The sequence below is a fragment of the Aptenodytes patagonicus genome, chromosome 1 (assembly GCF_965638725.1).
Source record: "Aptenodytes patagonicus chromosome 1, bAptPat1.pri.cur, whole genome shotgun sequence".
In the NCBI taxonomy this organism is placed as follows: domain Eukaryota; kingdom Metazoa; phylum Chordata; class Aves; order Sphenisciformes; family Spheniscidae; genus Aptenodytes; species Aptenodytes patagonicus.
This window is the reverse complement of record NC_134949.1, coordinates 154,983,623-155,011,566: the sequence shown is the minus strand read 5'-3', so window position 1 is coordinate 155,011,566 and position 27,944 is coordinate 154,983,623. Positions and strand designations below refer to the sequence as shown.

General features: G+C 41.2%; 1 protein-coding gene across 3 annotated transcripts; it reads right to left on the bottom strand.

Annotated features, from left to right (window-relative positions):
- Positions 1 to 26,915, bottom strand: LOC143171043 (interleukin-1 receptor type 1-like). Of its 3 annotated transcripts, none has more exons than XM_076359809.1 (13): positions 26,878 to 26,915; positions 25,339 to 25,420; positions 22,416 to 22,684; positions 21,247 to 21,313; positions 19,319 to 19,550; positions 17,054 to 17,240; positions 15,817 to 15,991; positions 14,543 to 14,608; positions 8,786 to 8,906; positions 5,612 to 5,757; positions 3,863 to 4,006; positions 2,642 to 2,806; positions 1 to 838 (listed from the first exon to the last, which is right to left on the bottom strand). In XM_076359809.1, exons 4-13 carry the CDS (start codon positions 21,305 to 21,307, stop codon positions 462 to 464), a joined length of 1,674 nt encoding a protein of 557 aa, XP_076215924.1. In that variant the 5' UTR covers positions 21,308 to 21,313; positions 22,416 to 22,684; positions 25,339 to 25,420; positions 26,878 to 26,915; the 3' UTR covers positions 1 to 461. The 3 variants fall into 3 exon arrangements, with proteins under 3 accessions (XP_076215924.1, XP_076215916.1, XP_076215907.1); XM_076359801.1 differs by having other exon boundaries at positions 22,601 to 22,684; XM_076359792.1 differs by lacking the exons at positions 22,416 to 22,684; positions 25,339 to 25,420; positions 26,878 to 26,915 and having other exon boundaries at positions 21,247 to 21,337.
- Positions 26,916 to 27,944: the final 1,029 nt, after the last annotated feature.

Here is a 27,944-nt window from a genome sequence, read left to right as displayed (position 1 = left end):
AAAGCTTTGTGTCATTTCATTAAAAAAATTGAAACAAAAACATTTACTGTCATCAACCATGCCCATTACATAATATCACAATTATAATTAATATAGTTCCCTTCATATTCAACCTTTAATTGCAAAAAACAAGTTTTCTGGTTTTTTGATAGTTTTTCCCCCCTTCCATTTTTAACATGAAAAGAATTCCACCAAATCACAGTGCAATTCTTGGAAAAGGCCTCATGTGCTTCCTATGTGGTTTCCATGTCATCACTGTGCTACTGACAACATTTTAAGGCGTTCTGTTGATCTGGCCAGAAGAAAAAATTATTCACATCTGCAGATGAAGTTGTAGTACCTTCAATACAGAAAATTTGGGTAAGATTGTCTGCACAAAACAGATACATGTGACCTTCAGTCAATCCATCACCAACTATGTGAACTGAATCAGTCATTAAGTGTCATTTTTCCTTTGTTATTTAGGGAGAATTAAAGTCTTTTGGTAATAAACGCAATCCTGATGAAGATCCATTTTTTCTGGATGGCATGTGGTAGCGCACTTTCTTCCAGAATCTGGTACGTGCTGAGTGAGACCTTTCTGAGAAGTCCCCTTTCCATCGGATAGCCCCGTGCTTTTGCTTAATATATCTGATGGATTCTGGCATGGTTGCATAATCTTGTATTTTTTCAAGTTCAATGAGAATTACTTTAATGCCCTCTTGGATAAGAGCATTATACATGCCTAGCTGCTTTTCAGACACATCTTCTAGAATACTGTAACAGGAGGGTTCTGGTACTAAAACAATTATCACTCTTCTACTTTGACGGATTTTTTCATCAGCAGTGCTGATCAGAGCTGTAGAGAAAAAGGTTGTGCAAAATTAAGGCTGTATGTTTTTATTTTTTGTTACCAACATGTTGCAGCTGGTTCATTCACTGTTCGATATTTGAGCCAACACACTTTACCTCACAAATAGGGACAGGTGTTGGTCTCTTCTCCCAAGTAACTAGCGATAAGATGAGAGGAAATGGCCTCAAGTTGCGCCAGGGTAGGTTTAGATTGGACGTGAGGAAAAATGTCTTTACTGAAAGAGTGGTGAAACATTGGAACAGGCTGCCCAGGGAAGTGGTTGAGTCCCCATCCCTGGAGGTACTTAAGAGACGTGTAGATGCGGCGCTTAGGGACATGGTTTAGTGGGCATGGTGGTGTTGGGTTGACAGTTGGACTCAATGGTCTTAGAGGTCTCTTCCAACCTTAATGAATCTATGATTCTAGGGTAAGAGCATGCAAGCAGTTACATTGGGTTAGTCAACAAGAAGAGATCTAGCCAATGCAACACAATCTGACCCCATCAGACTGCATGTCTGTATTCTTGTTTTGCATAAGAAGAGAAGAGCTACCAACTATCTACTACTTATCTCGCTAATGCCATTTTATTACCATCATAGGTGCAACTGCAAAAAAACAAGTTCCAAAACCATAGGCCTAGATAAAACTATGACCTTTTTCCTTAAATGGCTTGTTCTGATATGCTTAACTGTTTTTTGTTACATGAAAGTGGAAGAGAAAGCAAAGAATCCTCCCTTCAATGGCATTCCAGACAATTAATTCCAAAACAGAAAAATATGGTAAATACCACACAAAAACCATATGGGTTAACCCTGACAGACTATTGCATTTTTTCAAGCTGGAAAAATAAAGCAGCACTTTAGATTCTACTTCTCAGGGAACCCTTCCTTCTCAAACCACTATCAAAAGCCTTCAGATGTAAAAAAAGTGATCCACAAACTACCTCATGTAGGTTTGTTCACACACACCCCTTTTTTTTTTTTTTTTTTTTTTTTAAACAAAACCTTCTATTTAAGGCCTACTCTGCAAATTTATTCAGTCTTAGTATTATCTTTTTAAAGTCATAAGACCAGGAAGGAGTCAGACGACTTTCACTATGTCACCTCACATAAGCAGTCAGTGGGACAGACTTTGCAATTTTCAGTGTCAGATGCTAGAAATTTAAATTTGATGCACATATGCACATAGAGGAAACCTCCACAAGGATTTTAAAGCCTTGCAAGGAAGGCAATGCTTTATAAGAACTTTCACTAGGGACAAGTAGTCTTTGATACAGCTGATCGTTCCTGATAACTTAGTGTTGCTTTGCATTCTTTTTTTTTCCACCTGCACTGTCTAAGCATCCATTATACCCTTTACTGCATCCCGCTGGTTTGACAGCAATTCTCAGAGCAAATAAAAATGAAACAGTAGAGAGGTCATCCTATCAAATGGCACCTCAAAGCAACGGGCTCTTTTCATGCCACTCACGAGACCTGCTTTTCCATGTTTCCTGCCATGAGTCATAATTCACAACCACAATTTCAACTCTTCTTCCCCTCAGCATCCTTCCATCTCCAGGTGTCTAGGCTAGCCAGACATAAAAACCTGGAAGGGCTAAATAATGACAAGGGAAAGGCTGAGATAAACAGACTTCATGGGAGCACCCAGTGCTGCATTTCTCATTCTCCATCAAAGAGAGTAAGAAAACCATAGCTCATTCGATGGTGGGAGATATTTAGAATTGCATCTGATTGAATGCCTGTTTCTGAGTTGTATTTGCAGCTGCCAATGAGAAAACTTAGTGTAATTTGTCTTCAGATAGCTTACCTTCTCCTGGTAAATCATCCCTCCCAAATATGAAGAGGTTATATCCACACTGTCTTTCTAAGACCTCTGGCAGTATCTTCAGAGCAAAAATATCTGATGAATACAAGCAGCTCGCTCTGTTCTTTGGATACAGAATGTAAGCATCATAGATCTTCCCATCTGAAACTAAAGAGTGAGCAATAGAAGTAAGAGAAAAATTGATTTTAAAGACACAAAAGCAAGCAAGCAAACAAGCAAAAAAATCTTGAACTCTGTTTTTTCCCCCACTTGAATCATTATTTTTGGTCCTAATCCTGCTATTATCTAAGCAGGTACAATTATACTAAGCCTGAAAGATTTGTAGAATCAGGCCTTCTAGAATTCAGTATGCTGGATCTGAATAGGCAAGAGAGACCTGCAAAATTAAGCAGGTTTGAATATTCTTTTTTGAACTCTAAGTAAAAAAATGTTAGCACTGAATTATCTGGAAAAATAGCAGTAACACTGAATACTTAAAATTCCAGCTGCCATGTAACTCATAGGTCATTTTTGTAACCTGGAGTTTCAAAACACAGCGACCACTTAGACATGAAAACAAAAACAAAGTATTTGGCAAATTTCAAGGTCTGAATTGTATTAGGTATTTTGGAACAAACTTTTCAGAAAGACCAAATTTAGAAGACTTCAAAGAAATCTAACAGAACCTCAATACCTCTAGAAGATATTTTCTGTTTCTCTAGCCATGTACCTCCTCTCAGATGTTTGGAAATGACCCATATTTCAACATACTCCCAGAGACAGCACCCCATCAACATTTTTCTGAATGCCAGGAATTTACAGAAAGTAAAATAATCAGAAGTGCCTTCAAACAGAAAACAAAAGAAAGTGAAATTTGTCCTGGTTCGTCTATGGAAAATAAAAACCACCCAACAATTCCACTGTATTACTGCTTTCTGTAAGAACAGTAATTAAAAGCAATCTCAACAACTGCTGTCAGAACAGCATTCAAACCACTGAAGTGGGTCTTCAGGGAAAGGAACGATAGTACTGGATTCCTGGAAAGTTGCTGATTTTTCCTCTGTAGATGCTTTTGTTACCTGAACTAATTCTAAACATCCTAAAAACATGTTATCCTTTCAAAAATCCCAAGGAAGACCCATCGTGCTCCATGAGGTTAACTCATTGCTTTGCAAGGGAAGGTAGAGGCTCATTACAACACAGAGCACTGTTACACAAACGTACCTTTTTTACCCAGGAAAGGATGGCAGGAGTCCCGATACCAAAGCACAACATCAATTTTGAAGATCTTGTAGATAAAGAGAGTAAAAAATACTAAAAATACCAAAGAAACTCCTCCTCCAATTAAGTAACACTGAATGTTCTGAGCTGCAGTAGCGTGGAATAAGAAGAGAGAAAACAAACAGTTATACGCTAGAACCAAAGACAGACAAAAGATATGTTGAAAATTGTTTAGTCATTAAAATATTAAAAAAAAAAAAGGAATGAACGAATAGGACTGCAAGTTTTTCATGTATGCTTTCTGCAAATACTGTTACTCGACAAGCCTACTTTTATCTTTCAGAGAAAAGATACCTGAGCAATGTGACAAATGAGGCTACTCTTCAGCTGAAACACCAAAATATTGACGTATATCCCAGTGCAGCAGTAGAGTGAGAATTCTTATACAAAATTCTTATACAAAATTTTATCAGTCAGAAAGCAAGAAAGTCAGAGGTGGGGAGGTGATTTCCCAACCATGCTATTCTGCCCAGACCAACCAGCTCTCCATTGTGTCTAGCCTCTTCAAAGATCTGTCATTGAACCTACTCATTTGTTGTCCTTAAAAGGAACAAACACCCTCCATAAACTGCGTTTTTTAGTTCATGCATATTAAAGGATTTCTGAGGTTAAATCCTACCCTGACGATCTTTACGAAGAACTTACAGTTATGTAACAAGCTAGAGCTCAGATCCACTTTCAGTCACTTATTTGTTTACAGTGTGGCCAGTTAAAGGTAAGTTTGAGAATAACGTTTGTCAAAGGATCGGCTCACAGTTGACAAAGCCAGCTCAATACACACTCAATAGACCAGAGAATCTTCTGCAGCTAAATTAAAAAATAAATAAAAATGGGCACTTATAATATCTGGTGATTTGCTTTTCTGTGTATCTGTTTTTAAATAAAAAGAATTAATTTCTTCAGCCTTGCATTTGAGTTTTTAAAGCTCACTTTACCTTTAAGTTCATCTACTAAAAAGAAAATTTCATGCTAGCCAGCAACAGGTCAAACTTATCCTTGTCTCTGAGCACAAGACTGGGGTCTCCAGCAAGTGGCAGGATGCTCCCAATCAACATGCATGAGCCTATCTAGAAGGTGGTAACACAGCACATGCATCAGTAATGGAAAGTCCATAACCTTTCCAAGCAATCTATTTCATTCCTTCACTATCATCACTGTTAGAGTTTCTCCTACTATATAGATTTTTTTTTTCTTTCTTTCTTTCTCCTGGCAGTCTGAGCCCATTATTTGGCACTGAAGGACAGGACAAGCAGGTCCACATATACATTCATGTCCTTATGACAGCCTGTTCCATACTTAGTTATGTCTTCCCCCCAGCTCTTTTAGAGAATTGGCCATTTTCACTGCTCTTCTAGACACAATCTCCTCTGATCCACACACTTCCTTAAGTACAAGTGTGTAAAATGAAGCACAGTATTCCACTGAGGTCTCATATGTGCTTCAAATAAATTGGAGTCTTTCATTAATGTTTCCTAAAACACTGAATGAGAGAAGACAAAGCAAATTAAAAGTGCTATTTTCTTTAATTTTGCTAAGAATATGACAAAAAAAATCACAAAGAAAGGTATTGAGCTGCATTGCCCACTTTGCACAACGGTACATCATGTAGTTTTATCTCCAAGTAGGGTGTTGTCAAACTAACTGAGAAGTAAGCATCATTGATCACCATTTTATCAAGATGAGATCTCTTACCTGGGCGTTCCAATTTGATGTAGGCTGTAAATTGTTGAGTACCATATATGAAGTGACAGAAAAATTTATGAGCATAATCCTTTACTTTCACTTTTGAGATGTTAAATTTTGTTCCAGATACAGCAAGACCATGAGGCATCCCCTCTCTGTCATTAAAAAAGGGTAAAAAAGGAAACATCTGTAAAGAAACTGAAATATCAGTGCTTAATATGGGATAGATTCATCTATCCACAAATACAAGAACATTCATTTTTTACCTCTATAAACCTAAGAAGCCAGTGAAGCACAGTAAATATCACCCCTGTAACAAACAGCTTCGTGACCAGAGGTGACTTGGCACTTTCCACACACATTGGGTTGCTGGGCGGGACAGAGTGCACCATTAGCAGTTTTGCAGATGATACAAAACTCAAAGGGATGGCTGATATGCCAGAGGGTCATACTGCCATCCAGAGGAACCTTGACAGGCTGGAGAAATGGGCTGACAGGAACCTCATGAAGTTCAAAGTAAAATGCAAATCCTGCACCTGAGGAGGAATAACCAGTCCCCAAGCACCCTGGACTGCATTAAGAGCAGCGCTGCCAGCAGGTTGGGGGAGATGATCCTTCCCCTCTACTCAGCACTGGTGAGGGAGCACCTGGAGTAGTGGGGCTAGTTCTGGGCTCCCCAGTACGAGAGATGTATGGATTTACTGGAGCAAGTCCAGTGCAGGGCCATGAAAATGATTAAGGGAGTGGAGCATCTGTCATATGAGAGATACAGAGGGACCGTTCAGCCTGGAGAAGAGAAGGCTTGGGGGCAGGGGGTGAGGGCTGGATCTTATCAATACTGTGTGTAAATACTTGACGGGAGGGAGTGGAGAAGGGGGAGCCAGGCTCCTTTCAGTAGTGCCCACTGACAGGACAAGAGGCAATGAGCACAAACTGAAACACTCTCCCATCTGAAATTCCACCTGAACACTTTTTTACTGTCAGGGTGGTCAAACACTGGAACAGGTTGCCCAGGGAAGCTGTGAAGTCTCCACCTGTGGAGATACTCAAAACTCAATGGGACACAGCCCTGAGCAACCTGCTCTATCTGACCCTGCTTGAGCAGTGGGGTTGGACTAGACAATCTCAAGAGGTCCCTTCCAACCTAAATGATTCTGTGAATGAAAAACTATTCAAACCAGTAATAACTAGTAATAAAAGTGTCAGGAGAAAAATTATCTTCCAGGATTCTTTATACTGATGATGAAGCAGAGACCTTTCTAAGCATACTAACAGACTCCCCGAGCCCACGTTGTCCACAGTCAATGGCACCAACCAACTTGGGAAATAATGATGAACAAAATTCACAAAAGCTGGGTGACCCTGGTGCCAAATGACAACAAACATGGTGATACTGCCTTTATGTCTGCTGTCTATTGCCGCAAGAGGCTTGGAGATATAATATGCTACCCTGCTAAATACCATCCTGCTCTAAGGTAGATTTACAAGTGTAAGGTGGGAGGGGCTGCAGTAGGAAGGTACCTACAAACTGGCATCCTACCCTGTATACCAAAGTGACATGACCTTATGTACTCTAGGAGGAAAACTCACGTTGCAGAACATCCTAAAGAACGAGTTTCTATTACATACATAATTGCCAACAACTTCTGTCATGGGATGCCAACACAAACCTCGTCATTTTGCAACATGTTCAGATTTGTTCAAGTAAGTTTTAACTTTCCTCCCAGCAGAGGAAAGACTTACCTCCTAGGTGTAAGCCCTCAAGTCCATAACGTTGGCCATGCCTACAGTGTGCTTTGCTACTAGCAAATGCTCCACAAATTTAATTGCTGAGAAATTGCTACTATTTTTTGAAAGAAAACATAAATATTGCAATTAGATTAATTTCCCTGATACTGGATAACTTACTTTGAACTATTAATCCTAATTAGAACTTGCACAGGATGTATTCCAGAATACACAGACGTATTCCATCTCTGGCATGGGAAAATTATCAGGCAGGGTAGTGATTAGAAATGGAGATCACTTCCAAGCAAGCCAAAAATCTTAACAGAGAATTGCTTTAAATTAAATACATTAAATGCTTTTCAGGAAGATGTGTTTAATAGCAGCACCAAGTTGGTTTCAGAAGAAGCTGCAGTTATAATAACTTTAACATAGCTACACAAAGTTGCACGTGTGTCTTAACTGGTGAAGCTGAGAAACTTCATGCCCTAAAGAATAATGGACTTAGTTGTGCCTTAAAGATGATAAGCTGGGGCCCTAATATTTATAGGCAAACAACCAAGTATACAGATCTATAATGAAAGTAATAATTCCCACTAAAGGAACCTGGGGACAAAGTAGAACCACGATTCCTTCTGGAGGCCAGATACAGATGAATGAAAAAGATAATTTTAAAAGCAGTCCACAACCTAACTCTCTAGCCATATTTTGCACCGATGGCACTTCATGGAGACAGCAATGCTTCTGCATGAGTGTGAACTGATCAGCTGAGATTTTTTTTTCTTTCTTCTTTGCACTACATTTTAAGGGTTATATTTAACAGCAGTGATTGATACAATGAGAAAGCAAACAGCACATCCACACTCTGCTACAGCGTAGACCAGTCACTGAGTAACAAAGGTCCTGCTCTCTCGAAAGAAATTGCTGGTTTTATCAGCCTAATTTGTGTTTAATTTTCCTGAACAAAAAAAAAACCTAAGTGTCCTGCAACAAGAGCTTCTGCTTTGTGTTCTTGAGGATCAGCAGTTGTGTCTGTACTTAGAAAAGGACCAACTCCACAAATAAAAATAAGTGGGGTGATTTTTTTTTGTCTTGGAACAATCTATTCTTCCCATATTAATGATAGAGGGCAGGCTTTAATCTATTAGCAAAAAGGATTGCATAAGAACAAATGCATAAATAAGCCTTACAACATTATACGTTTCACAACAGCATTACAAAAACCTGCATATGATTGCTTCATTACATTTGTATCAGATACATCAGTATTTATAATAATTTTTATTTTTTTTAAACCAAGCAATAAGAACATAGTGTACTTGATGCAGACTTCTAATCAGTCTTTCAGTGACTACTGACATTTGACCAGTAGTCAACTTTATGGTGAATTCACTGCAAATTATTGCAGATTACTTCACCTAGAAATGCACTTACAATTCAATGTATAAGGATACTTACTCATAAAACTGTTCCCTGTAGGTGCTATCAAAGCTATCAACATCCTCATCATTAACTTGCCAGAATGGAGTCAAGCCATTTATGCCACTTGATATATTACATTCCATAACTACATGAGAGCCTACAAAAAATGTTTAAATACGGCAATTGAAGGTCTTGTAACAGAAGCAGGATCAAGTGATTAGGGAACAGCTGGGAAAAGGAGGGATGTCGAAAAACCCACTTACCTTATGAAAAGCAGAGTCCTTAAAACTCATCCATTTGTAATCCACACTTAGGTGTCTCCAATCTGGATATAAATTCCACCCTAAACGTAGGTGTCTAAATGTTCATGCCTACATGTGAGCTAGATTTCTAAGCTAGTAACAGAGTTCAGCTCTGCTGGAGTCCACTCACGTTAAAGTAGACACCTGGACCTTATCAACTGAATGGCTCTCCAGACTCCACTGAAAGATCTCAAGGCTCTAATCAGTTGCATGTACACAGTATGGTGACATCCGAGATGCTCTCCAGCATCCAAGGCATTCATATAGAGCTGGCAGATAGGACTCCAGATCTTCAAAAAACCTGCACTGCTAGGGTAACCAGATCACCCGAAACAGCACTAGGCATCTATGTGTAGGCAACTGAATTGAGCCCCCGTTGATAATAGTATGAATTAAGGCCTCTAGCTCATATACAGGTACCCATGTGTAGACAACTACACCTTGGAGCTGAATCCTATTTTTAGTGACCACGCATATCTTTACTCCAGATCAGAGTCTTTTGGCCAACACTGGCCACTGGGATGGTTTCTGAATACCCTCACACCCTGCTCCCAGAGCAAGCTCACCTGTCACTCAGCTCCTTTGCCACCAACAGTCCAGATCCTACAGAATGCCTCAGTATTAAGAAAGTAGCAGCATATATTTATTGCCAAGGTATCTCAGAGGGCTCCATTTACAGGAAGGTAAGCAGCTTTCTTGGAGTCCTTTCCTTCTGTATTTTACCCATGGAGGTTATGATTTGATAGGAGAAGGTGGGCTCTCAGTTCACCTATGTAAAGATCTCAATGTTTCATTTCCTAGAACCACATCAGATCTAGATGCTTCCACCAAGGGACAGTCTCTATCAGAAGTATGGAATAAACCTTTAGCTCACATGCAAAGCAGTTACTTGAACAAGAGTTCACACAGAAATCACAGATGCCCCCCCAATCTCTTCCCTCATGTCCTTCCACTGCAATAATGATTTTTTCCTAAAGATGTGGTTTAGTCCATTGCACGGCTCTTCAAAAGGAAGAAAACCCCTTAAGTGTTCCATGCCCTCGATTTCTATACATTCATGAACGTACTGCCAAGTTTCTGCACAACCTTCTCCTATGTCCTGGTTTCAGCTGGGATGGAGTTAATTTTCTTCCTAGTAGGTGGTATAGTGCCATGTTTTGGATTTAGCATGAGAATAATGTGAAAACACACTGATGTTTTAGTATAAACACTGCTTAGCAACAACTAAGTCAAGGACTTTTAAGCTTCCCATACTCTGCAAGCAAGGAGGTGCACAAGAAGGGAGTATAGCCAGGACAGCCGACCCAAACTGGCCAAAGGGATATTCCATACCATGTGATGTCATGCTCAGTATATAAGCTGGGGGGAGTTGGCCAGTGGGCAGCAATCGCTGCTCAGGGACTGACTGGGTGTCGGTCGGCAGGTGGTGAGCGGTCACATCAGTTTTGGTTTTCTTATTTCCTTTCCCTGGGGTTTTTTTTGTTTGTTTTTCTCTCTCTTGTTGTTTTACTTTCCATTACAATTTATTATTATTGTTATTACTATTATTCTATTATATCAAGTATTAAACTGTTCTTATCTCAACCCACGAGTTTTCTTGCTTTTGCTCTTTCGATTCTCTCCCCCATCCCACGGCGGGGGGTGGGGAGGGTGAGCAAGCAGCTGGGTGGTGCTTAGTTGCCAACTGGGGTTAAACCACAACATCCTGCTACTTCTCATTCAAAAATACGGGTGTTTCCAGGTTCATACAGGTTTTTCCAGGTCCTGCCCCACAGGCAGGCATTTAACAGGAGCAAAGTTCCAGCATCCTACTAAAGATACCAGGCAGAGAACATTACTTCTGAATGTGTGGTGGGTTGACCCTGGCTGGACCAAAGCCGCTCTATCACTCCCCCCCTCAGCTGGACAGGGGAGAGAAAAATATAACAAAGGCTTGTGGGTCAAGTTAAGGACAGGGAGAGATCACTCACCAATTACCATCATGGGCAAAACAGACTGGAATTGGGGAAATTTAGTTTAATTTATTACCAATCAAATCAGAGTAGGATAACGAGAAATAAAACCAAATCTTCCCCCATGCCTTCCTTCTTCCCAAACTTAACTTTACTCCTGATTTTCTCTACCTCCCCCCCACCCCAAGCAGCACAGGGGGACAGGGAATGGGGGTTACAGTCAGTTCATCACGTTGTCTCTGCCGCTCCTTCTTCCTCAGGGGGAGGACTCCTCACACTCTTCCCCTGCTCCAGCGTGGGGTCCCTCCCACGGGAGACAGTTCTCCACAAACTTCTCCAACACAAGTCCTTCCCACGGGCTGCAGTTCTTCACGAACTGCTTCAGCGTGGGTCCCTTCCACAGGTGCAGTCCTTCAGGAACAGACTGCTCCAGCATGGGTCCCCCACGGGTCCACAGGTCCTGCCAGGAGCCTGCTCCAGCACGGGCTCTCCACAGGGTCACAGCCTCCTTTGGACATCCACCTGCTCCGGCGTGGGGTCCTCCACAGGCTGCAGGTGGATATCTGCTCCACCATTAACCTCCATGAGCTGCAGGGAGACAGCCTGCCTCACCACGGTCTTCATCATGGGCTGCAGGGGAATCTCTGCTCTGGTGCCTAGAGCACCTCCTCCCCCTCCTTCTCCACTGACCTTGGTCTCTGCAGGGTTGTTGCTCTCACATATTCTCACTCCTCTCTCTGGCTGAAGTTGCCATTGCCCAGGTTTGGGGTTTTTTTCCCCTTCTTGAGTATGTTATCCCAGAGGTGCTACGACTATCACTGACGGGCTCGGCCTTGGCCAGCGGTGTGTCCATCTTTGAGCCGGCTGGCATTGGCTCTATCGGACACAGGGGAAGTTTCTAGCAGCTTCTCACAGAAGCCACCCCTGTAGCCCCCCCCCCCCCCCCCCCGCTACCAAAACCTTGCCATGCAAACCCAATACAGAATGGCAGTGCCTTTTTAAAAAAAACAAAACAAAACAAAAAAACCTTCACCAACTTCCTTTAAAGGGTCCCCCCATAGTAGGGAATCGTTTGTAGTTGTTCAGTAGCCACAATAAACCCACTTGTGGGTGAAGGCTTTGTGTCTCCTTTTAGTCTCATGCATGACTGCTTTCCTAATGTCTGTAAGGCATCAAAGCTGGATTTGTTTATCTTAGCTGGTCTAAGGCACCCGATAATACATCAGCAACTTTTCATCAATACAGTGTCCAAGCCATAACAAATATGGACCAAATGCTATTCTAAAATAAGGAGTCTAAACAAGTTGTCGCATAACACATCTTAATATAGGCTGAGAGTCACAGGCAGCCCCTGGACTAATAATTGCTCTATTCTCCATTTTCTCAGCAAGTGCTATCAAGGATTAAGAAAATCCTAAAGGATGTCTTCAATAAATTAAAGAGCCTTTTAAGGGCCTATGCAGATCAGACTCCTTCTGAGTAGAGGTTGCATTGGTAAGAATTTTTCTGAATTAAATGGGAAGTCATAACTAATTACCAGTCAGAACTGGGGACAAGATTTACATGATATTTTAATGGGTGGGAGATGCAGTATATGGAAGCCCCACCGTAATATTACTTCATTTCTTCCACAGTTACAATAACAAAGGAAAAGGAAAGTTTACACACAAAGATTAGGGTTGTGTGAGGTAAAAAAAGTGACTGTGGCAAGTCTCCCTATTTCAGTCTAAGATCTGGTGAACAAATTTCTTTATTAGTGGAAGAGCACAAATAAAGCTTTTCAGGCATGGAATTGTAATGAAGCCAGAGAAGATGTAATTACCAGAAAAGAAGAGGCTGCTGAGCCACTTCTGAATACTTCCAACAGAATTAGATAACCATCTGAAGCCTGCAGGACTGTAAGTCTATAAGATAATACTGTTTGTGTCAGATCCTGAATATTCCCACTGTTTAAAACAAAGCCTTCTGGACTTTGGAGGAACATAATTTCTATTAAAGCTCATTCATTATTCTGGTCAAAATCTACTGATCCTCACCAGAACCTGGCAACTTTTGAATGAGATATCTTTCACAAGTTGTTGAGGTCAAAGAGAAAAGAAAGAAAAAAAAAAAAGCAAAACAAAACCAAAACAACTACAACAAAAGAGCCCCAAACTACAAAACCCACCAGTATTTCAGTACTGTTCACTTTAGTTTAACACCATATACTCAAAGTTAGAATTTGGGCCAGACAAAATGTTTCACATAATGTGAAAAGAAGCGTGAAGCCTCAACATGAGAAAAGAACACCTGATATATGCAGTATTTACAAGCTCAATGTCAGAAAAAGCAGCAGCAGAAGTAGCCGTGTTATGCGGGACTACCATCAACGTGACGTACATAAGAATAATCCACAATGCTCTGGCCCCAGCTCCTATGTGATGCCAGTGCCCCAACACAACCTTTCCTCAGAGATTCTCTAATGGCCTAACTGGTAATAATCCTTCCTCAAAAGATTACAAAACAGCTTAGATCCTGTACTAAGAAATTCTAGTAAATAGCCAATCACACTTCTCCAAAATCAGTTAATGCCCTTTTTAATCAAATACTTTGTTTGAAACAGTTCTCCTTGGTGCAAAACAAGAAAAAAATTAACAGTTCAAGCAGCTCCAAAACTCATTCTTCTGGGCTACATCAGCAGAACACAATTCTATCCGATATATGGTGCAATCTAAACATGTATAGGTTTGCCCTAGAAAAAGACTTGCATACCATATACTTGGCTCATAGAATCACAGAGTAATTGAGGTTGGAAGGGACTCTGGGAGGTCTCTAGTCCACTTTCCTGCTCAAAGCAGGGCCAGCTCTGAGGTCAGACCAGGCTGCTCAGAGCTTTAGCCAGTCGGGTTCTGAAACCTCCAAGGATGGAGACTGCACAACTTCTCTGGAGAGCCTGCTGCACTGCCTGACTGTCCTCACTGGGAGAAAGTTATTCCTTACATCCAGAATCTCTTGTTTAAGAAATTTCTAAGATAAACAATACCTGGGATATCCATCAACTAGCAGCTCACTGTTTCACAAAAGATCAGTATCTGAAACCTTTTAATACCCTAGAACGAGGAATAAAATCCAGGTTGTGGAGAGGGAAGGGAGACAGGAAACATACAGGAGGAGGAAAAACTACTGAACTGGTCAGCTGGTAACTACTCTAACATGTTACATATATGTAACCGTATTTCCACAGATACCGAGGATATGTCAAGACATAGACACTGAGAAGTGGTACAAAGGACAGATGGCAATAATAAAATAAAAAAAATATATGCATCCCACCAGACACTGCCACTCAAGAGAGACTAGTCTTAGGCACACAGTTTTTCCCCCCGCAAATTACTTGCGGGAATCATGTTCTATCATCTGTCTTCCAGATATCCTCAATCCACGTGCCTATCTCCCACTCTTGCTGAAGTCAGTGGAACTGTTCACGTGTTACTTCAGAAAGACCGAGAGCTTATTTGTTTTACTGAATGTTAATGACTTCTTAAATAGTAACTACTTACCAAGTTCTACTTCAATTGTATTGTTCTTCGGATAAATAAACTCTGGTCTCATCCGCAGTGGTCCTTCTAACAGAAACAAAGAGAAAAATAAATTCTTCAGGCAAGAAGAGTTCCACAACTTACTTCAACTGATAGTTTTACAATGGTTTTGTTTTATTGTTTGGTACTGTTGTAGCTCCATACTTACTACCAGTTTCAAATTTACAACAGAAAATATCTCATGAGATTTGCTGTACTCTATCCAAATTATTCTATTTTAGCTTCCAAGTTAACAAAAGGCTTCAGCTTACCTTAAAAATACCTTTAAAAAAAAAAAATCTCAAATTTACTGGCAGTTGATACAAAAGTAATACAAAACCAGAAAACACAAAACCAAAAACTGCGATTAACTTTGTCAGAGAGATGGATAAGGAAGAGAAAGAGGGATTGTATCAACCACCTCCTAGATCAGGTGAATATGTATTTAAGTAAAAGAGTAAACAAGCACACACTTAAACTGGGCTGGAATTGTATCATTCTGCATGATATATAGACTCGCTGCTAACAACCCACTGTTCTTGTATCACTTATCTAAAGTCAGAATTTTGATTTAATCTAAAAAGATGGACACTCTACCTCCAGCCAACTTTTCTGATAGGACTACTATCACGGTACTGGTCAGGTCATCAGCAACGTTGCCTACAAAGATGCAATCACAACGATCACAGCAATAAATGACAGTACTGGGAGAGTGAGACAGCCAGTTCTGCGTCCTGTTAGATGCAGAAAAGCACAATCAAGTGCCAACAGTAAGCCAATACTTTCCAGAGGAAGATTTATTAACTTTATAGTATCTATACAGCTTGTCACATCTCCTTTCCCATCAATTGAGATTCTAGTGAACTTTGTAAGCAAGTTTACCAACAGGGCCACAAGCAGGTGTTTTGCTGTGATGGTCTCAGCAAAAATTCCTCTCTTTTTTTTTTTTAAGATTTAATTTAATGGTGCATTATTTGTTTTAGCAAAAGCACACACCCCCACCCCAGTAACCACTGCTTCCTTCTAATTCTCATTCCTAACCCCATTTCCCCATGACAATTCTTCCTCAGAAGCAATGCTCAAGGGTAGCAACATGTATTACTCTATTTTAATTTTAGCATTCAGGAAAAAAATTAAAGAAGGTTTGCAATTCTAATTTCACAGAGCTGAAAAATAACATGCCAAATAGCTTATGCCTGCATACAAATATTTACAGCAGAGCCAAAAAGAGAAGAGAATAACCTCAATGCACTCACCTTTAACCTCTAGACTGATGGTTCGTGAAACATTATATTGTTTTCCCATATATGTGTATACCATACGGCACGTGTAGTTTCCTCTGTCTTGTACAGTTACATTGTAAATGAAGACAGCGTTTGCACCCTCTGCCAAAAGAAGTCGCTTGTCTTCAAGAAATCCAGGCTTACACTCCTAAATATATCAAAAGTACCTGTGATTTAAGAAAACTAATAATCTGATAATTAAATAAGTTACTGAACTCTACTGATTATTAGAATACTTGCCAAATACTGATTTTTTTGAAAGCCACAATGTGGGTTCTTATCCAAGCATCACTACGCTGTAACATGAAGTCTGATGACATCTTGCTCCATTTGCACTTTTTAAAAATCACTGCAGCCAATCCTTTAAGTTTTCAAATGCTGTGTTTTAGTTCACTGCCTTCGTTTAATAACTTGACAGTTATCTATCTCAGGTGTAATAAAAGTTATTACGCATGTAGCAGAGTTTATGAGAATACATGCCTGCCTTCCTACTTCACTGAGATGAATGAGCTGCTGTAGCAGTGCCTCGTGCTGTTGGGTGTATTACCATTTCTGTGGCAATGCAAATACAGTGAAAAACTTCCTTCTCTTCCCTGACCTATAAGCAGTTTAGAATCACTTCATCTCAAAAGAAGATGCATAGGTGCAGCACGAAGGTTATTTTACACGTACAGGCCCATGTAGCTACTTTAATACCAGCATCAGAATTAAGAGTTGAACTACTTTATAATTGTACCTTAACATGGACAAAATACATGTTTCTAAGCTTGCACAGTCTACAGAGTATTTTGGCAGAATCAGAGTAAGAGGCATAAGAATATCACACCATGATCAACAGACAGGACAAGCCTAATACTCTGCGAAACTGAAATAATTATGCAGAGCCTTGTATTTAAGGAAACATACAAGTTTTTAAACTTATTATCTACATAAAATAATCAAAGGATAAACTAGATTTTCACAAATCAACAAACCAAAACACGTTTTTGACTGAAAAAACTTGCGATCCAAAGATGGACAACTGTTTTTTTAAAATATGCCTCCCATACCTCCTTACAACTCCTCAACAGTGTAGCAAGATAGACGCCTTACTCAAACTGTAGAGAAAATAAACCTTCCCTTCCAAAAGCTGCTTTTCACAGTTACTTCATAACACATTTTAAATAGAATATTTCCTATCTTGTATATCTGAAATACACGTGCACAATACCTTATACCAGTGTACTTCAGGCTGATTGTCTTCATCTTTAAAGTGTTCTAGATCAGGGCATATAATCTTTCCAGTATTTGTGCTCGTTACTTTTTGTTCAAACTTCATTTTTCCATTAAAACACAAACCGTTATCGTTCTTAAAAACTGTTAAATGTATAGTTTTTTGGTCCGAGTGGTTAAGGCTCCTGTAATTAGAACAGCAGACAAGTCAGGTCATTAACAATAAGGTTCCTTGTTTCCAGCAAGTCAAGGAGTTTACGGAGAGGGACTTCAGCATCTCCACCAGCCTTGCCTCTAACACCCCTGCTGCAGCCTCCCTAGCTCTTAAACACCACCCTCAGCTCCTCACCCCCTGTTCCAGACCAAGAGATGGGAATAAGCTCTGATTTTGTGTTGTGAGCAGAAGTGGAGTCTGCTCTGGAAGCACCAGAGGGGATGCTAGGACTTCTCAGAGCTGACACTCTACAGAGCCCACAGCACCAACCCAGCCTTGCCATTTTCAGCGCTACGTTTGCCAACACACAGTAGTGCAGGGTAACCCAAAACGTATCTGCAGTGGAACACCCTCAGTGCCAAATGAACAGGAGAAGACAGGTTCATCTCAGCGTTCCTTGGAGGGATGTATCAAGAAAAACAGGCTGTAACTCTTAGCAGAAGAGAGACAGCTTTTGAATACATATACATCAAGGTGCAATATAAGTGTGAAACCACTTCAGACCAAGAGCTCACAAGAACCTGTGGTACAGTAGCTCTGCAGAGGAGAGATGGCACTAGAAACCAGAAGCCTATGCCAAAAATACAGGAATACTCTCTATTAATTCATTGCTCAACTCTTCATTTCTCTATGCCATGCTAAGGGAGAAGTTTTCAGAAGAGTGAACTGCATGTTTTGACAGTCCTGGCTTCAACTTCTATATACTGCACCTTGACAAGCTCTGTAATTAAGGTTTAAGTGACTGATGCACAAAATGTAGCCTACAGTTAACACAACTGAACTTCAGCAAGTTTTTTTGTCCTGCTGACATTATGCAAGCCAGGGATGTGAGGTGCCCATGGGAACACATCTCATAGCTAGAGTAACTAGAAACATAGCAGGAAAGACTAAATTAAAGTTATTTAACTCGGTAGCTTTAAAAGGATTACATTTCTTCTGACTTCCAATTTTAGCTTCATTATCAACTCTGGAGCAGGAAGGTGCAAAAGCCTGTGACCTGTGCCTACACTGGATGTTTTTGCTGATCACTGTTACTACATTCACAACCCAAATGCCTTCAGCATAATGGGTGTACTGTATGCACACCAGTACACATAACTACACACTACTAAAACAAGTTTTGGGTCACCCAAAAAGTCTGCATTGGCTGTTCTCAGTGTGCTGTGGCAAGACCATGAGGAAAAGAACAATTTCTGTGTGCCTTCCCAAAATTAATTTCCTGTTCAGCACACTGAATTTCAGTCATTATAAATAAGATTTGACCACCTGAAGTGGTGAAGTCCAGTGCACTAATCTGAGCTGTAAATATGGCAAGAGCTTTAAAGTACCAAAGAGGTGAAAAGAATCTATTCCTTTTTTCTTCTTCTCTGTGCACTCAGATCTTTTGAGCAGTACTGGGGATGCATTACTTTCACTGTCTCTAAAGCTGTCTAGTGCATTGCTTTGCTCTTCACATTCATTCTCATTTTTGACCAGTAACATTTGGTAATGTTTTAAAATAAAACATAAGAATCGTTTTCTGCCTTTTAATTTGTAAATTTCTAAAAGGATTCCCAAAAAGTTGCTAAGCTCTCCAGAAAGTCTGTATGTGGTGATACTGCATAACATGCAGAGTTTGCTCCTCTTAGATCCTGCTTCCATTAAACCACATCCAATGAAGAAACCCAAATGTTCTTCTGATCTGTCAGTATCAAACAGCAATTTGAACACAGGAGAAGCTGAAGCAGTTAAGACTCTTCCCTGTGCCCTTACACTTCATCCAAAACAAACAAACAAAACAAATGAACAAACCACACAGACCATTGTTAGTATTATCATGCTTTAAGATAGAGAGTCTTCTGTATGAACCACTTTTGCAACGCTACATGTGTGGAAGAAGAAAAAAAAAAAAGGCTGCACACAGAAACAAAAAGCATGGTCAAAACAATGCTTTTAACTAATCTAAGCTCTCTACCTAGAACAAAAAATTCTGTACACTCAAGTTCCACAAATATATTATCACACTTGTAAGCATTAGCAACCCAGTTGTTTCCCTCCTCCCTTCCTTACCTTACATCACATTCATAAAGTCCAGAATCTTCCAGCGTTGCAGGAATAAACCAAAGCAAGCCCCCTCGCTGATGGACCCTGGCGTCTCTCTCTGTGGTTACTGGTGTAGCACTACCATTTTTATACCACGTCAGATTGTAATCAGAGTGAAGCACTGGCAATCTAATTACTGGGCAACTAATAACTGTAGGCTCTCCAACAAGCACAAAGTAATCACAAATAACGCATTTTTCTATTAAAAAAAAAGAAAAAATATGAATGCTTTTAATCTGTATATGTTTTAGAAGTATTAATATCCATTCCAAGTTACACAGAATTAGAAAATAAACTTTCTGTAACAATTTACCATTAAAACATCGCAAGGCTACCATTTTTTGTTTGTTTAGCACCTTCTGGTTGACGATCTAAACGACGCATTTTACAAAGCTTAAGCCACAACTTCCCTCTATTAAGGTAGTCAGCAACGAGCACGTAAGTCCAACAGCCTCTGTGCAAACCAGGGTGTAAGAAGATGCATGGGATTCACCAGGCAACACAAGCTTCACAACTCACCTGTCGTGTCCTTGTTATTTGAGCATGTTAGTACTTTTGCAGAATTACCAGATTCTTAATGTAGATACTATCTATGAAAAGCATGGTGCACACAGTAGCAGGGCAGAGCTCCTCACAGTACTCTGGCCATTATGACTGTGGGGCCAAAAACAAATTACGAAAAAAAAAAAGGGGGGGGGGATGGAAAGATGTTTTTTGACCTGAAGCACAAGACAGTGTGGAATGAGATCAAGACCTCAACACATCAAAGTAGTCTGTGAACCAACACGTCGTAATACAAAGGAGATCTGGACAGGCGCAGTATTTAGATTAAGAAGTCTTGACTATAATGTATTATACTTACTACATTTGCAATTTCTGTCATCTTTATCCAGAAGGCCCTTTAAATTAATAACATTATTCTGAACATCACATGAAAGGCGAGCATAAACAGAATTTCTATAATTATGGCTGTGTAACAAGTTGACAAGACACAATCATGCAGCCTAGCAAGCAGTTTTTTAAACATCAGCCAAAAAAATACCAGAGAAAGAAGGACAGATACTGCAAGAAGTCATCAAGAACCTAAATCTGCAAGCGAAAACTACTTGGAGAATATCAGTTTAGCAGAAACAGAGCAGGCCATTTGGCTATAAAACAGATTTTAAAAGCTTCCAAACTTTTGCATACATGTGCCACACTGAATTCCTATGAAACTGCAAAACATCTGACTGAACTGATTTTACAAATCTTGCTGAATGACTGTATAAATACAAAGCTAATGTACTCAATTTCCAAATAAAAAAAGTCTTCAGAAATCTTTGCAGTCCCACCACCTTCCTATCACCCAATTTAAAGATTTCCAAGTAGGTCCCTATGGAGCTTAAACTAATTCAGAGACATTAATATTAGACTGCTTATGCCAAGAGCAGCAAGACAAGCATCATTAATTTATGTAGTCCTAAACTTTACTGAAAAAATTAGATCTACCATTAAAAATATTACTAATTAGTTGTAAAGGAAACTGAGCCCTACTGCTTTCAGGACTAGAGCTACAGCATGTCTCTTAAAGAAGGCATTCAACAGCTAACTTTAAGTCAAGGAAGCCAATCTCTTCGGACTTTCTTCATAGGAATCAGGGAGAGGCTAATCAAAGCCTCAGTACCCTAAATTTACGTAGCTAGATTTAAAGATATTTATGTCAATTTGTCCATTCCATCCCCAGTGCAACTTCAATCCAAGAAGAGGCATTCAGCATATCTTCAATATGCTGAAGAAAAACCAAACCCCAAATCCACTACTTGCTCTCAGTAACTCTTTTCTACTAAATACACACAACTCCTCTCTTGCAGGTTTTCTTTTTTAAAATGGTAATTTCAACAACATATTTAACTTACCAGCACTGGACAGAGGTATCAGTAGAATGACATGACCAATGAGCAAAAATGTAGATGTCATCTTTTGCTGCAAAGAAGAGGTTTTTTCCATTAGTGTGGTAAGAGTGTTCAAGCTGCACTGTCCTCTGTACCCTGCATTACTCCTTAAAAAAATCAGGAGAAGCATTAGTCATCTTGGGGAGGGAAAAAATGGGTTTGGTAATTTAGCCTCAGCCTTTGAAGACTTCAACTACAGCAACTGTTGGCCTCCACAGAAGGCTGCTCAGTTTTCAGCTTTCTACTGGAATAACTCTTGCATAAAGTGTAATTTTCTTTTGCCAGCATAGTTAAGCCAAAAAAAAAAAAACCAAAACCAAAAAACCCACCAATCCTCTAGGACAGACAAGTTATGCTAGCACACAGTGATTTAAGCTATACTGTATAATTTAGAAACCAAGCTTGATTAAGCTATTCCTCTTCCCACACGTTTACGAGAGACACAATCACAGAGATGTAGGAGGTTTCGTTCTTTGAACTGTTCTTGTACAGTTGAGGCAGCACTGCTTTTAAGAGCAGCTGAACTTGTAGCTCTTTGTAGGAGGAAAAGCACGCTGAAACTCCAGTGTGACCTGGCACTTAAACTGGCGTCTAAAGCCAAACATGTGTGGAAACCGCAGCTAATATGAATTGCTGTGGTCAGACACAAAACAAAGTGTTCAAGAATTGTAGCTTCACTTCACACCTCAGGCCTTCTTTGCAGCTTTCTCCAACAGAGACATGACTGAACAGACACCCACTGCTCTCATGGCCCACAAGTGGTTTCCATGAAACCTCTAAATCTTAACCAAGTCCTGCTCCCCTCTCAGATGCGCCTGCTTTTTCTTGGCAAGATGTCATCAGAGCCCTTCCCAAGCCTCCTACTATCAGCCAGCTGGCAAACACTTAACACCTTTCCCTTCTGACAGCTCCTTGTAGGTTAAAGTCTCCATTTGGCTGTCTTGCCTTTCCTCAGTTCCTGACTATTTTGCACGCTGCTCCCTCTCACTCTAAAGCAATCTGGTTTCCCACATAGCAGTCCATTGCAAATCGTTCATTGCACAGGTCCTAGTTAATATTTGTCTTCTACCCAGCTAGAAATGGCTGGAAGAAGAGATTGTATTCCCTGAAAAACACACATGGCCTTGACTTACTTTTATATCCTATGTAGTTCACTTTAGTGACAAATAAACCACACCAGCTCCTTCTTTTGAAACATTTCATATGCAGAAGTGTTGGGGAGTAGGGAGGGACACACAGAGCAGAGTTCAACACTTTAATATAACAGCCTCCAAGTATGTATGTCTTTTGGACAGTTTATCTGACAAAGCACTCATACCATAGTCTTTATTTAGTTGCCTTGTTTGTGGTTTTCCTGTAACTTGCCAGTGAGCTGACCATCATTCTTGGAATTTCAGTTGACCTGTAAAGAGTGGAGAAGGGGAGTGGAGAAGGGGAAAAAAGGATTTTACAAAACACATCATTTGGACAGCAGCGTACACATACAAAACCAAAATTTTCTACAGACATCCTAAATGTAAAAGCAAGAGTATCCCTCTGCCTACACTAGAGAGATGATTTAAAGCAAAAGAGCAACAACAAAACTTGCAGTAAAGATTGACCAAGAATTCTGGCAAACACCTTTGGAAAATGAAGTTTCTGTCAAAAACTAGATAACGTTACACAGGTGTCAAGCAAGCAACAAAACCAGACATAAGTAGCCACTTTGTAAGACAGATTTAACCACTAAAAGGAAACAAAGAATACTTAAATTTAGAGCAAGATAAGAATAACTAAGCAATCCAACAGGTTAAGCTTTACATTTTGCACCCATTACCGGTCTCCAGTACCAAGGGTGGATGTCTTTCTAATATTGTATGCTAAAGCTCTTTTAAATTTCTATTCTTTCAAAATTCACACACACACCGCCTTCAAATATTGCAGTGGTAAAGCTTAAAAACTCTGGAAAGAAGGGGAGAAGCCTCTAGCTTTTGTAGTTGCAATACCTCACAGTATATGGAGCATTTCTATTCTGGCCAGTACAGCTTCAAGTGACCACACAAGGTTTTTACGCTTTTTCTTAAGCAGAATATACAGAGAAACACTACCCAAAATCCACAAATGTGAAACAGCAAACTTTATTTAAAAAGCAGATGTTTGTTCACATACCTAACAACTTTAGCCTTGTAGTGCCTTCTACCCCAGTCTCAGCAATATGAAATGCCCCTGTGATACAACCACAGAAGCTCAAAAAATCTCACTTATGTAGAGAGAATGGCAATTTCACTGACGACACTGCCTACATACTTAGTTTGGAAAACTGTAAAACTGTTTCAGCTCAAAGCTTGCTGGGCTCAAAGGAAAAAAATGTACGTGAAGTCTTTTAAGAAATAAGGAAAAAAACCACCCAACAACAACAAACAAACAAAACCCCACACCACCAACCAATCACATTTGTGGTTTGAGCTACTAAAAAAGAAAAGGTTTGGTTTCCAAGTTACTTTCCTAATATTTATCTTCCCATAGTTAAAATACAACTTACTACTGCTCCTTCAAACTTCTAAAATTACTGAAAACAGAAATAGAAAACATGTGGACCTAATTTAAGGTACTGACATTTTGTTCTTTGCAGGATGTCTTGCTTCACAGAACTTGCCATTTTATTTGCCTTAGGCACGCTGCCAACTTTAAATGCCATAAGAACAGGTTTAGAGACATATTGGGTCCCTAAGTCCGCATGCAGTGGAATTAGCAAACTTGCCCTTCAGGAAGTGGTGCAAAACACGTAACTATCTTTGTTTTCCAAATTTTCTGTCTCCAATTTTTAAAAGATTTTACTTCTAAATAATTTATAAACATGCAGACATGACAGATCCTTGCAAAGGCCAACACAATGAAAAAGTGCTCAAAACAGTAGCCCCTCAATTACATATCAGCACATCGCTGTAAATTTAAGTGGCTTTCAGTATTGATCACTGTCTATGGGGACTCATTACAGCAAGGGCGACCAACAGATCCTTAGCCTTTGAGCCATAAAGAACAACACAGAAATTGTGGTTCAAAGGCAACTCATTATCATCTCTGCAAACAACATAATAGCATAGAGGTGTAGAGTGCCCCAATTTAGTGGCATACCTACATGAAAGAACTGCATTAACTTTTTAAGTAAAATTTTAATACAGTTTAATTGAAATGGGGGGGAGGGTGTGGAGAACCAAACCCACGCATGGCCACTAGGTCCAAAGTACAACCACCAAGACAAGATTCAACCCACCACAATTCATGCAGTCCACACCTTGTTCCTTGTTGTGCTTACTCCTGTCAATAGCAGTAAGCTGTTAAGCTGCCTACCGGGGTTAAACCACAACAGCAAAGCAAGGCAAATTTTCTAACAGACTATACTTTGTTTCCACTCTACCACTTTCCTGAGGTCCCAATTTTCCTGCCTAACACGCTTAATATATAAACAAAATGCAGCTGATCATTTTACAGGGGCATGCATGAATGCTGAGTCACACAAAATGATGCACAAGCACCCTCTAGAAGCGGATCTGCTTATCCACTGTGGTATTCCGACACTGAAGTGATGACCACAAACTTTAGTCCTTAAATGCCTCCTTTCCAGACAATCCTGCAAGTTGCAGGACTACAGAAAAGTCATACCTTTAAGGAAAATCCATTATCCAAGACTTTCTGTTGAATCTACGTCAAAATGAAGTCACAGAAATCAAAGAATAGTCACAAAGAAGCCTGCAATAGTTAAATCTTTATAAGCTAAATTCCAGTTCGACTTTGAGACAAAGTATTAACCGCTCTAAATCTGAATCTGAACAAAAGCGTTTGTTACAGGTACTGCCTCAATTTTCACCAAAGCATAGGAGGAGGGGGGGAAAAAAAAAAAAAAATGGATATCTGTAGCTCTACAGATCTAACCGGTCACCAGTGGTTGATTCTAGCACAGTGAAGAGCTACCTATCCACCCACTTCCACCTCACGTCAAACTGGAGGCAATGAGCACATCCAAACCACCTTGAAAGAAGCGATCTCATTAGTATTCAAATCAATTGAAAACAGTACCTCCTTTCAGCATCAAGTGGAAGGAGTTCATTTCGCAGTCAGCACTTTGAAGACTTTTCTATGTCATTTCAAGTCCTGATACCTGTCAATATAAAGTAACGTGGACTTTAATGTGGAGTATTTCTTTTTTAAGTCCAAAGTAAGTTATTACTTTTCCACTAACATTTTCAAAGTACAGTTGAGAGGCATTTAAAAGGACCAGAAGGGCTCATGCAGATAAAACTGTATGTATCAAAAATACAGTGATGCAAAGTATTAAAAAATTAATGTATCACTCTCAGGGGGAGGGAGGAAACCAGTAATATTGTTTAAAAAAAAAAAAAAGTAATGGGTATTTCTCATTTAAGGATTAATTTAAAATATCTGAATTAAGGATTCTGCGTTATAAAACAATCTTTGTGCAAGAGTTTTATGCCAATTTCTCAGCTTTTACAGCACTCCAATTTCACAATCTATATGAAAGGCAAGCATGTTCATTTAGCAACTTCAACCTGTTTTTTGAGAATCCAAGCACACAGAAACGGTCAAGTCAAACAAGCATGCAGTTGCCGAATTTATGAAGAAGAAAAACAAAACACATCCAGCATTTTGCTCGAGTCCCTGATGAAAACGCTCCAAACTTAAGAGCTGCCGCTGGAAACAAACCTGAACCTTGATTCAGCTCCGCAGCTTTTAAAGGATAGCTCACTCATACTAGGCTGTGGCTCCACAGGCTGCTGCCAAGCACCGTCTCGGTTGGGCCCAGCACAGGTCCAGGACTGTCAGAGCAGCTCCTCGCTAGCTTTGATACTGACATTTCTGCAGGCATCACTTTCACCCAAAGCCTTGCTCTTGTTGTCATACAAGCAGTTAAAAAAGAGCCCCTGTTTGATCACAGTTATGCAATAAATAGTTTCTGTAGTGTTTTACCAGGTCAAGAAGATTTATACCAAGCTTTATCCTGCTTCCTATTACAAGTACTTTAAAAAAATGTGGTAGCGTTCAGCACTTCAGCAATACACAACGAGGAAGCAGACACAAATGCAAAATAAAAAATTACTTCCAAGGAAGCTATTTGGTGCCATAAAAGCTGGAAAACCAGCAGCCACATGCAGAGGTAACGGGATTGTGCAAACGCACCGCACATCAAAACACACGGCCTCAAAACACGTCTGAAATTAACAGAAACCGAGGGCTTTGGGTTTGTTTTTTTGGAAACCATCAGCACTGCAGTCTACCTGCCGGGGAGCTCATCCCCGCCTTCGCCGCAACCCGCGGACACCTTGACCGGCCTGGGGACGCCGGGCCGGAGGGAACCCTCCCGCCGCCACCGCCCGCTCCCCACGCTGCCAAACACGAGGCAAACGGGCCACGGAGCGGCGGGAGACACGCGGGGAAAGAAAAACCCAGCCGCCCCCCAGCCCCCGCCGCAGCCGGACACCCCTCCCGATTGCCGCCGCTGCCCTCCCCGTCACGCCGGCGGCGCTGGAAGCCGAGCCGAGCCGAGCCCTGGGAGGGAGCGAGGCAGCTGCCCCCGAGCCGCCTGCCGCCCCTCCTCACCTCCGTCCGTCCCTCGCCAGCCACCCCAGCCCGCGCCACATACCCGACGGGCAGGCGGGCAGCAGGCCCCGCCCCGCCCCTCCCAGCGGCCGCCCCCGGCCCGCCCCGCCGCCTGCACCGCCTGGGAGCCCGCCCGCTGCCCGCCGCCCGCCGGCGGGGCTGTGTTGGGGGCTGGCTTGGGGCGCGGGCTGGGCCTGACCCGCCCTGGCGGCGGTGGGTGCCCGACCGGCTGTTTCAGGGTGGGCTGAATGTCTGTGGGGGGTCCGGCGAGCCGGCCAGCCCTCACCGACCCCCGAGGGCATGCGAGCACCTGGCACAGACCGGCTGGCCCTCATGGTGGCCTCCTGTGTGGCCTCCTTTTGGGCACCTCCCCGAGGTTTGAGCTAACCCAGTTTTCTCTGTTACCAACCCACTTCCTTGAGCCGCCACAGCTGGGTTGAGTTCCCCTTCAGGCTGTGATCCTGGGGCGGCCGAGTTGGCTGCAGCGCTGCGTGGATGCCAGTTTTCCCTCAGGCTGCCCTCATGGCAAGCCCTGACCCAGCTGATCTTGCCAAGCATGAGAGCCCTGTGGCCAGCTCAGCGTGCTGGCTTTGCCACGGTGAGGGGCTAATGCCCGTTTGGCAGCTCGGTGGGAGCAGAGATGTTTCATGTCTTCAAATAACCAGATCCTACCCATGCACTGCGGTGCGTCCAGGACGTGCCAGACGTAACTGCACGTGCCCTGGGGACCTGTGTAGCACAAGTGAAACCAGTCCTTGGTGAATCCGGCACCCACTCATGAAGTAAGTACAGGGACCCTCACTTCTGTCTGGTATTTACCAGAACAGACATGTGAATGCCTGGTGCCACCATTCCCATATTCCATCACCTGAAGTTGCTCAACCTTTCTATTTGGAGCAGAGCTTTGTTGGCTTTCCATCATGTGAGAGTTTACTTTTTATCTGTTTTGGTCAGCTGTCCCTCCCACTGTGCCAGGGTATTGCTTTTTCAAACTGTTGTTCAAACAATAGTTTCTTCCTTCAGGTTTTGGGTAGTAACTCTACATAGTCCCCATTCTTTAGTTTGAT

Coding starts and splice junctions, on each gene's coding strand:
- LOC143171043 (XM_076359792.1), bottom strand. CDS start 21,337: ATGGAAAAAACCTCTTCTTTGCAGCAAAAGATGACATCTACATTTTTG. Junction 17,241..19,318: donor CTTTATGAATGTGATGTAAG/GTAAGGAAGGGA, acceptor TTCTAATTACAG/GAGCCTTAACCACTCGGACC. Junction 839..2,641: donor GGATGATTTACCAGGAGAAG/GTAAGCTATCTG, acceptor TTTTCTCTACAG/CTCTGATCAGCACTGCTGAT.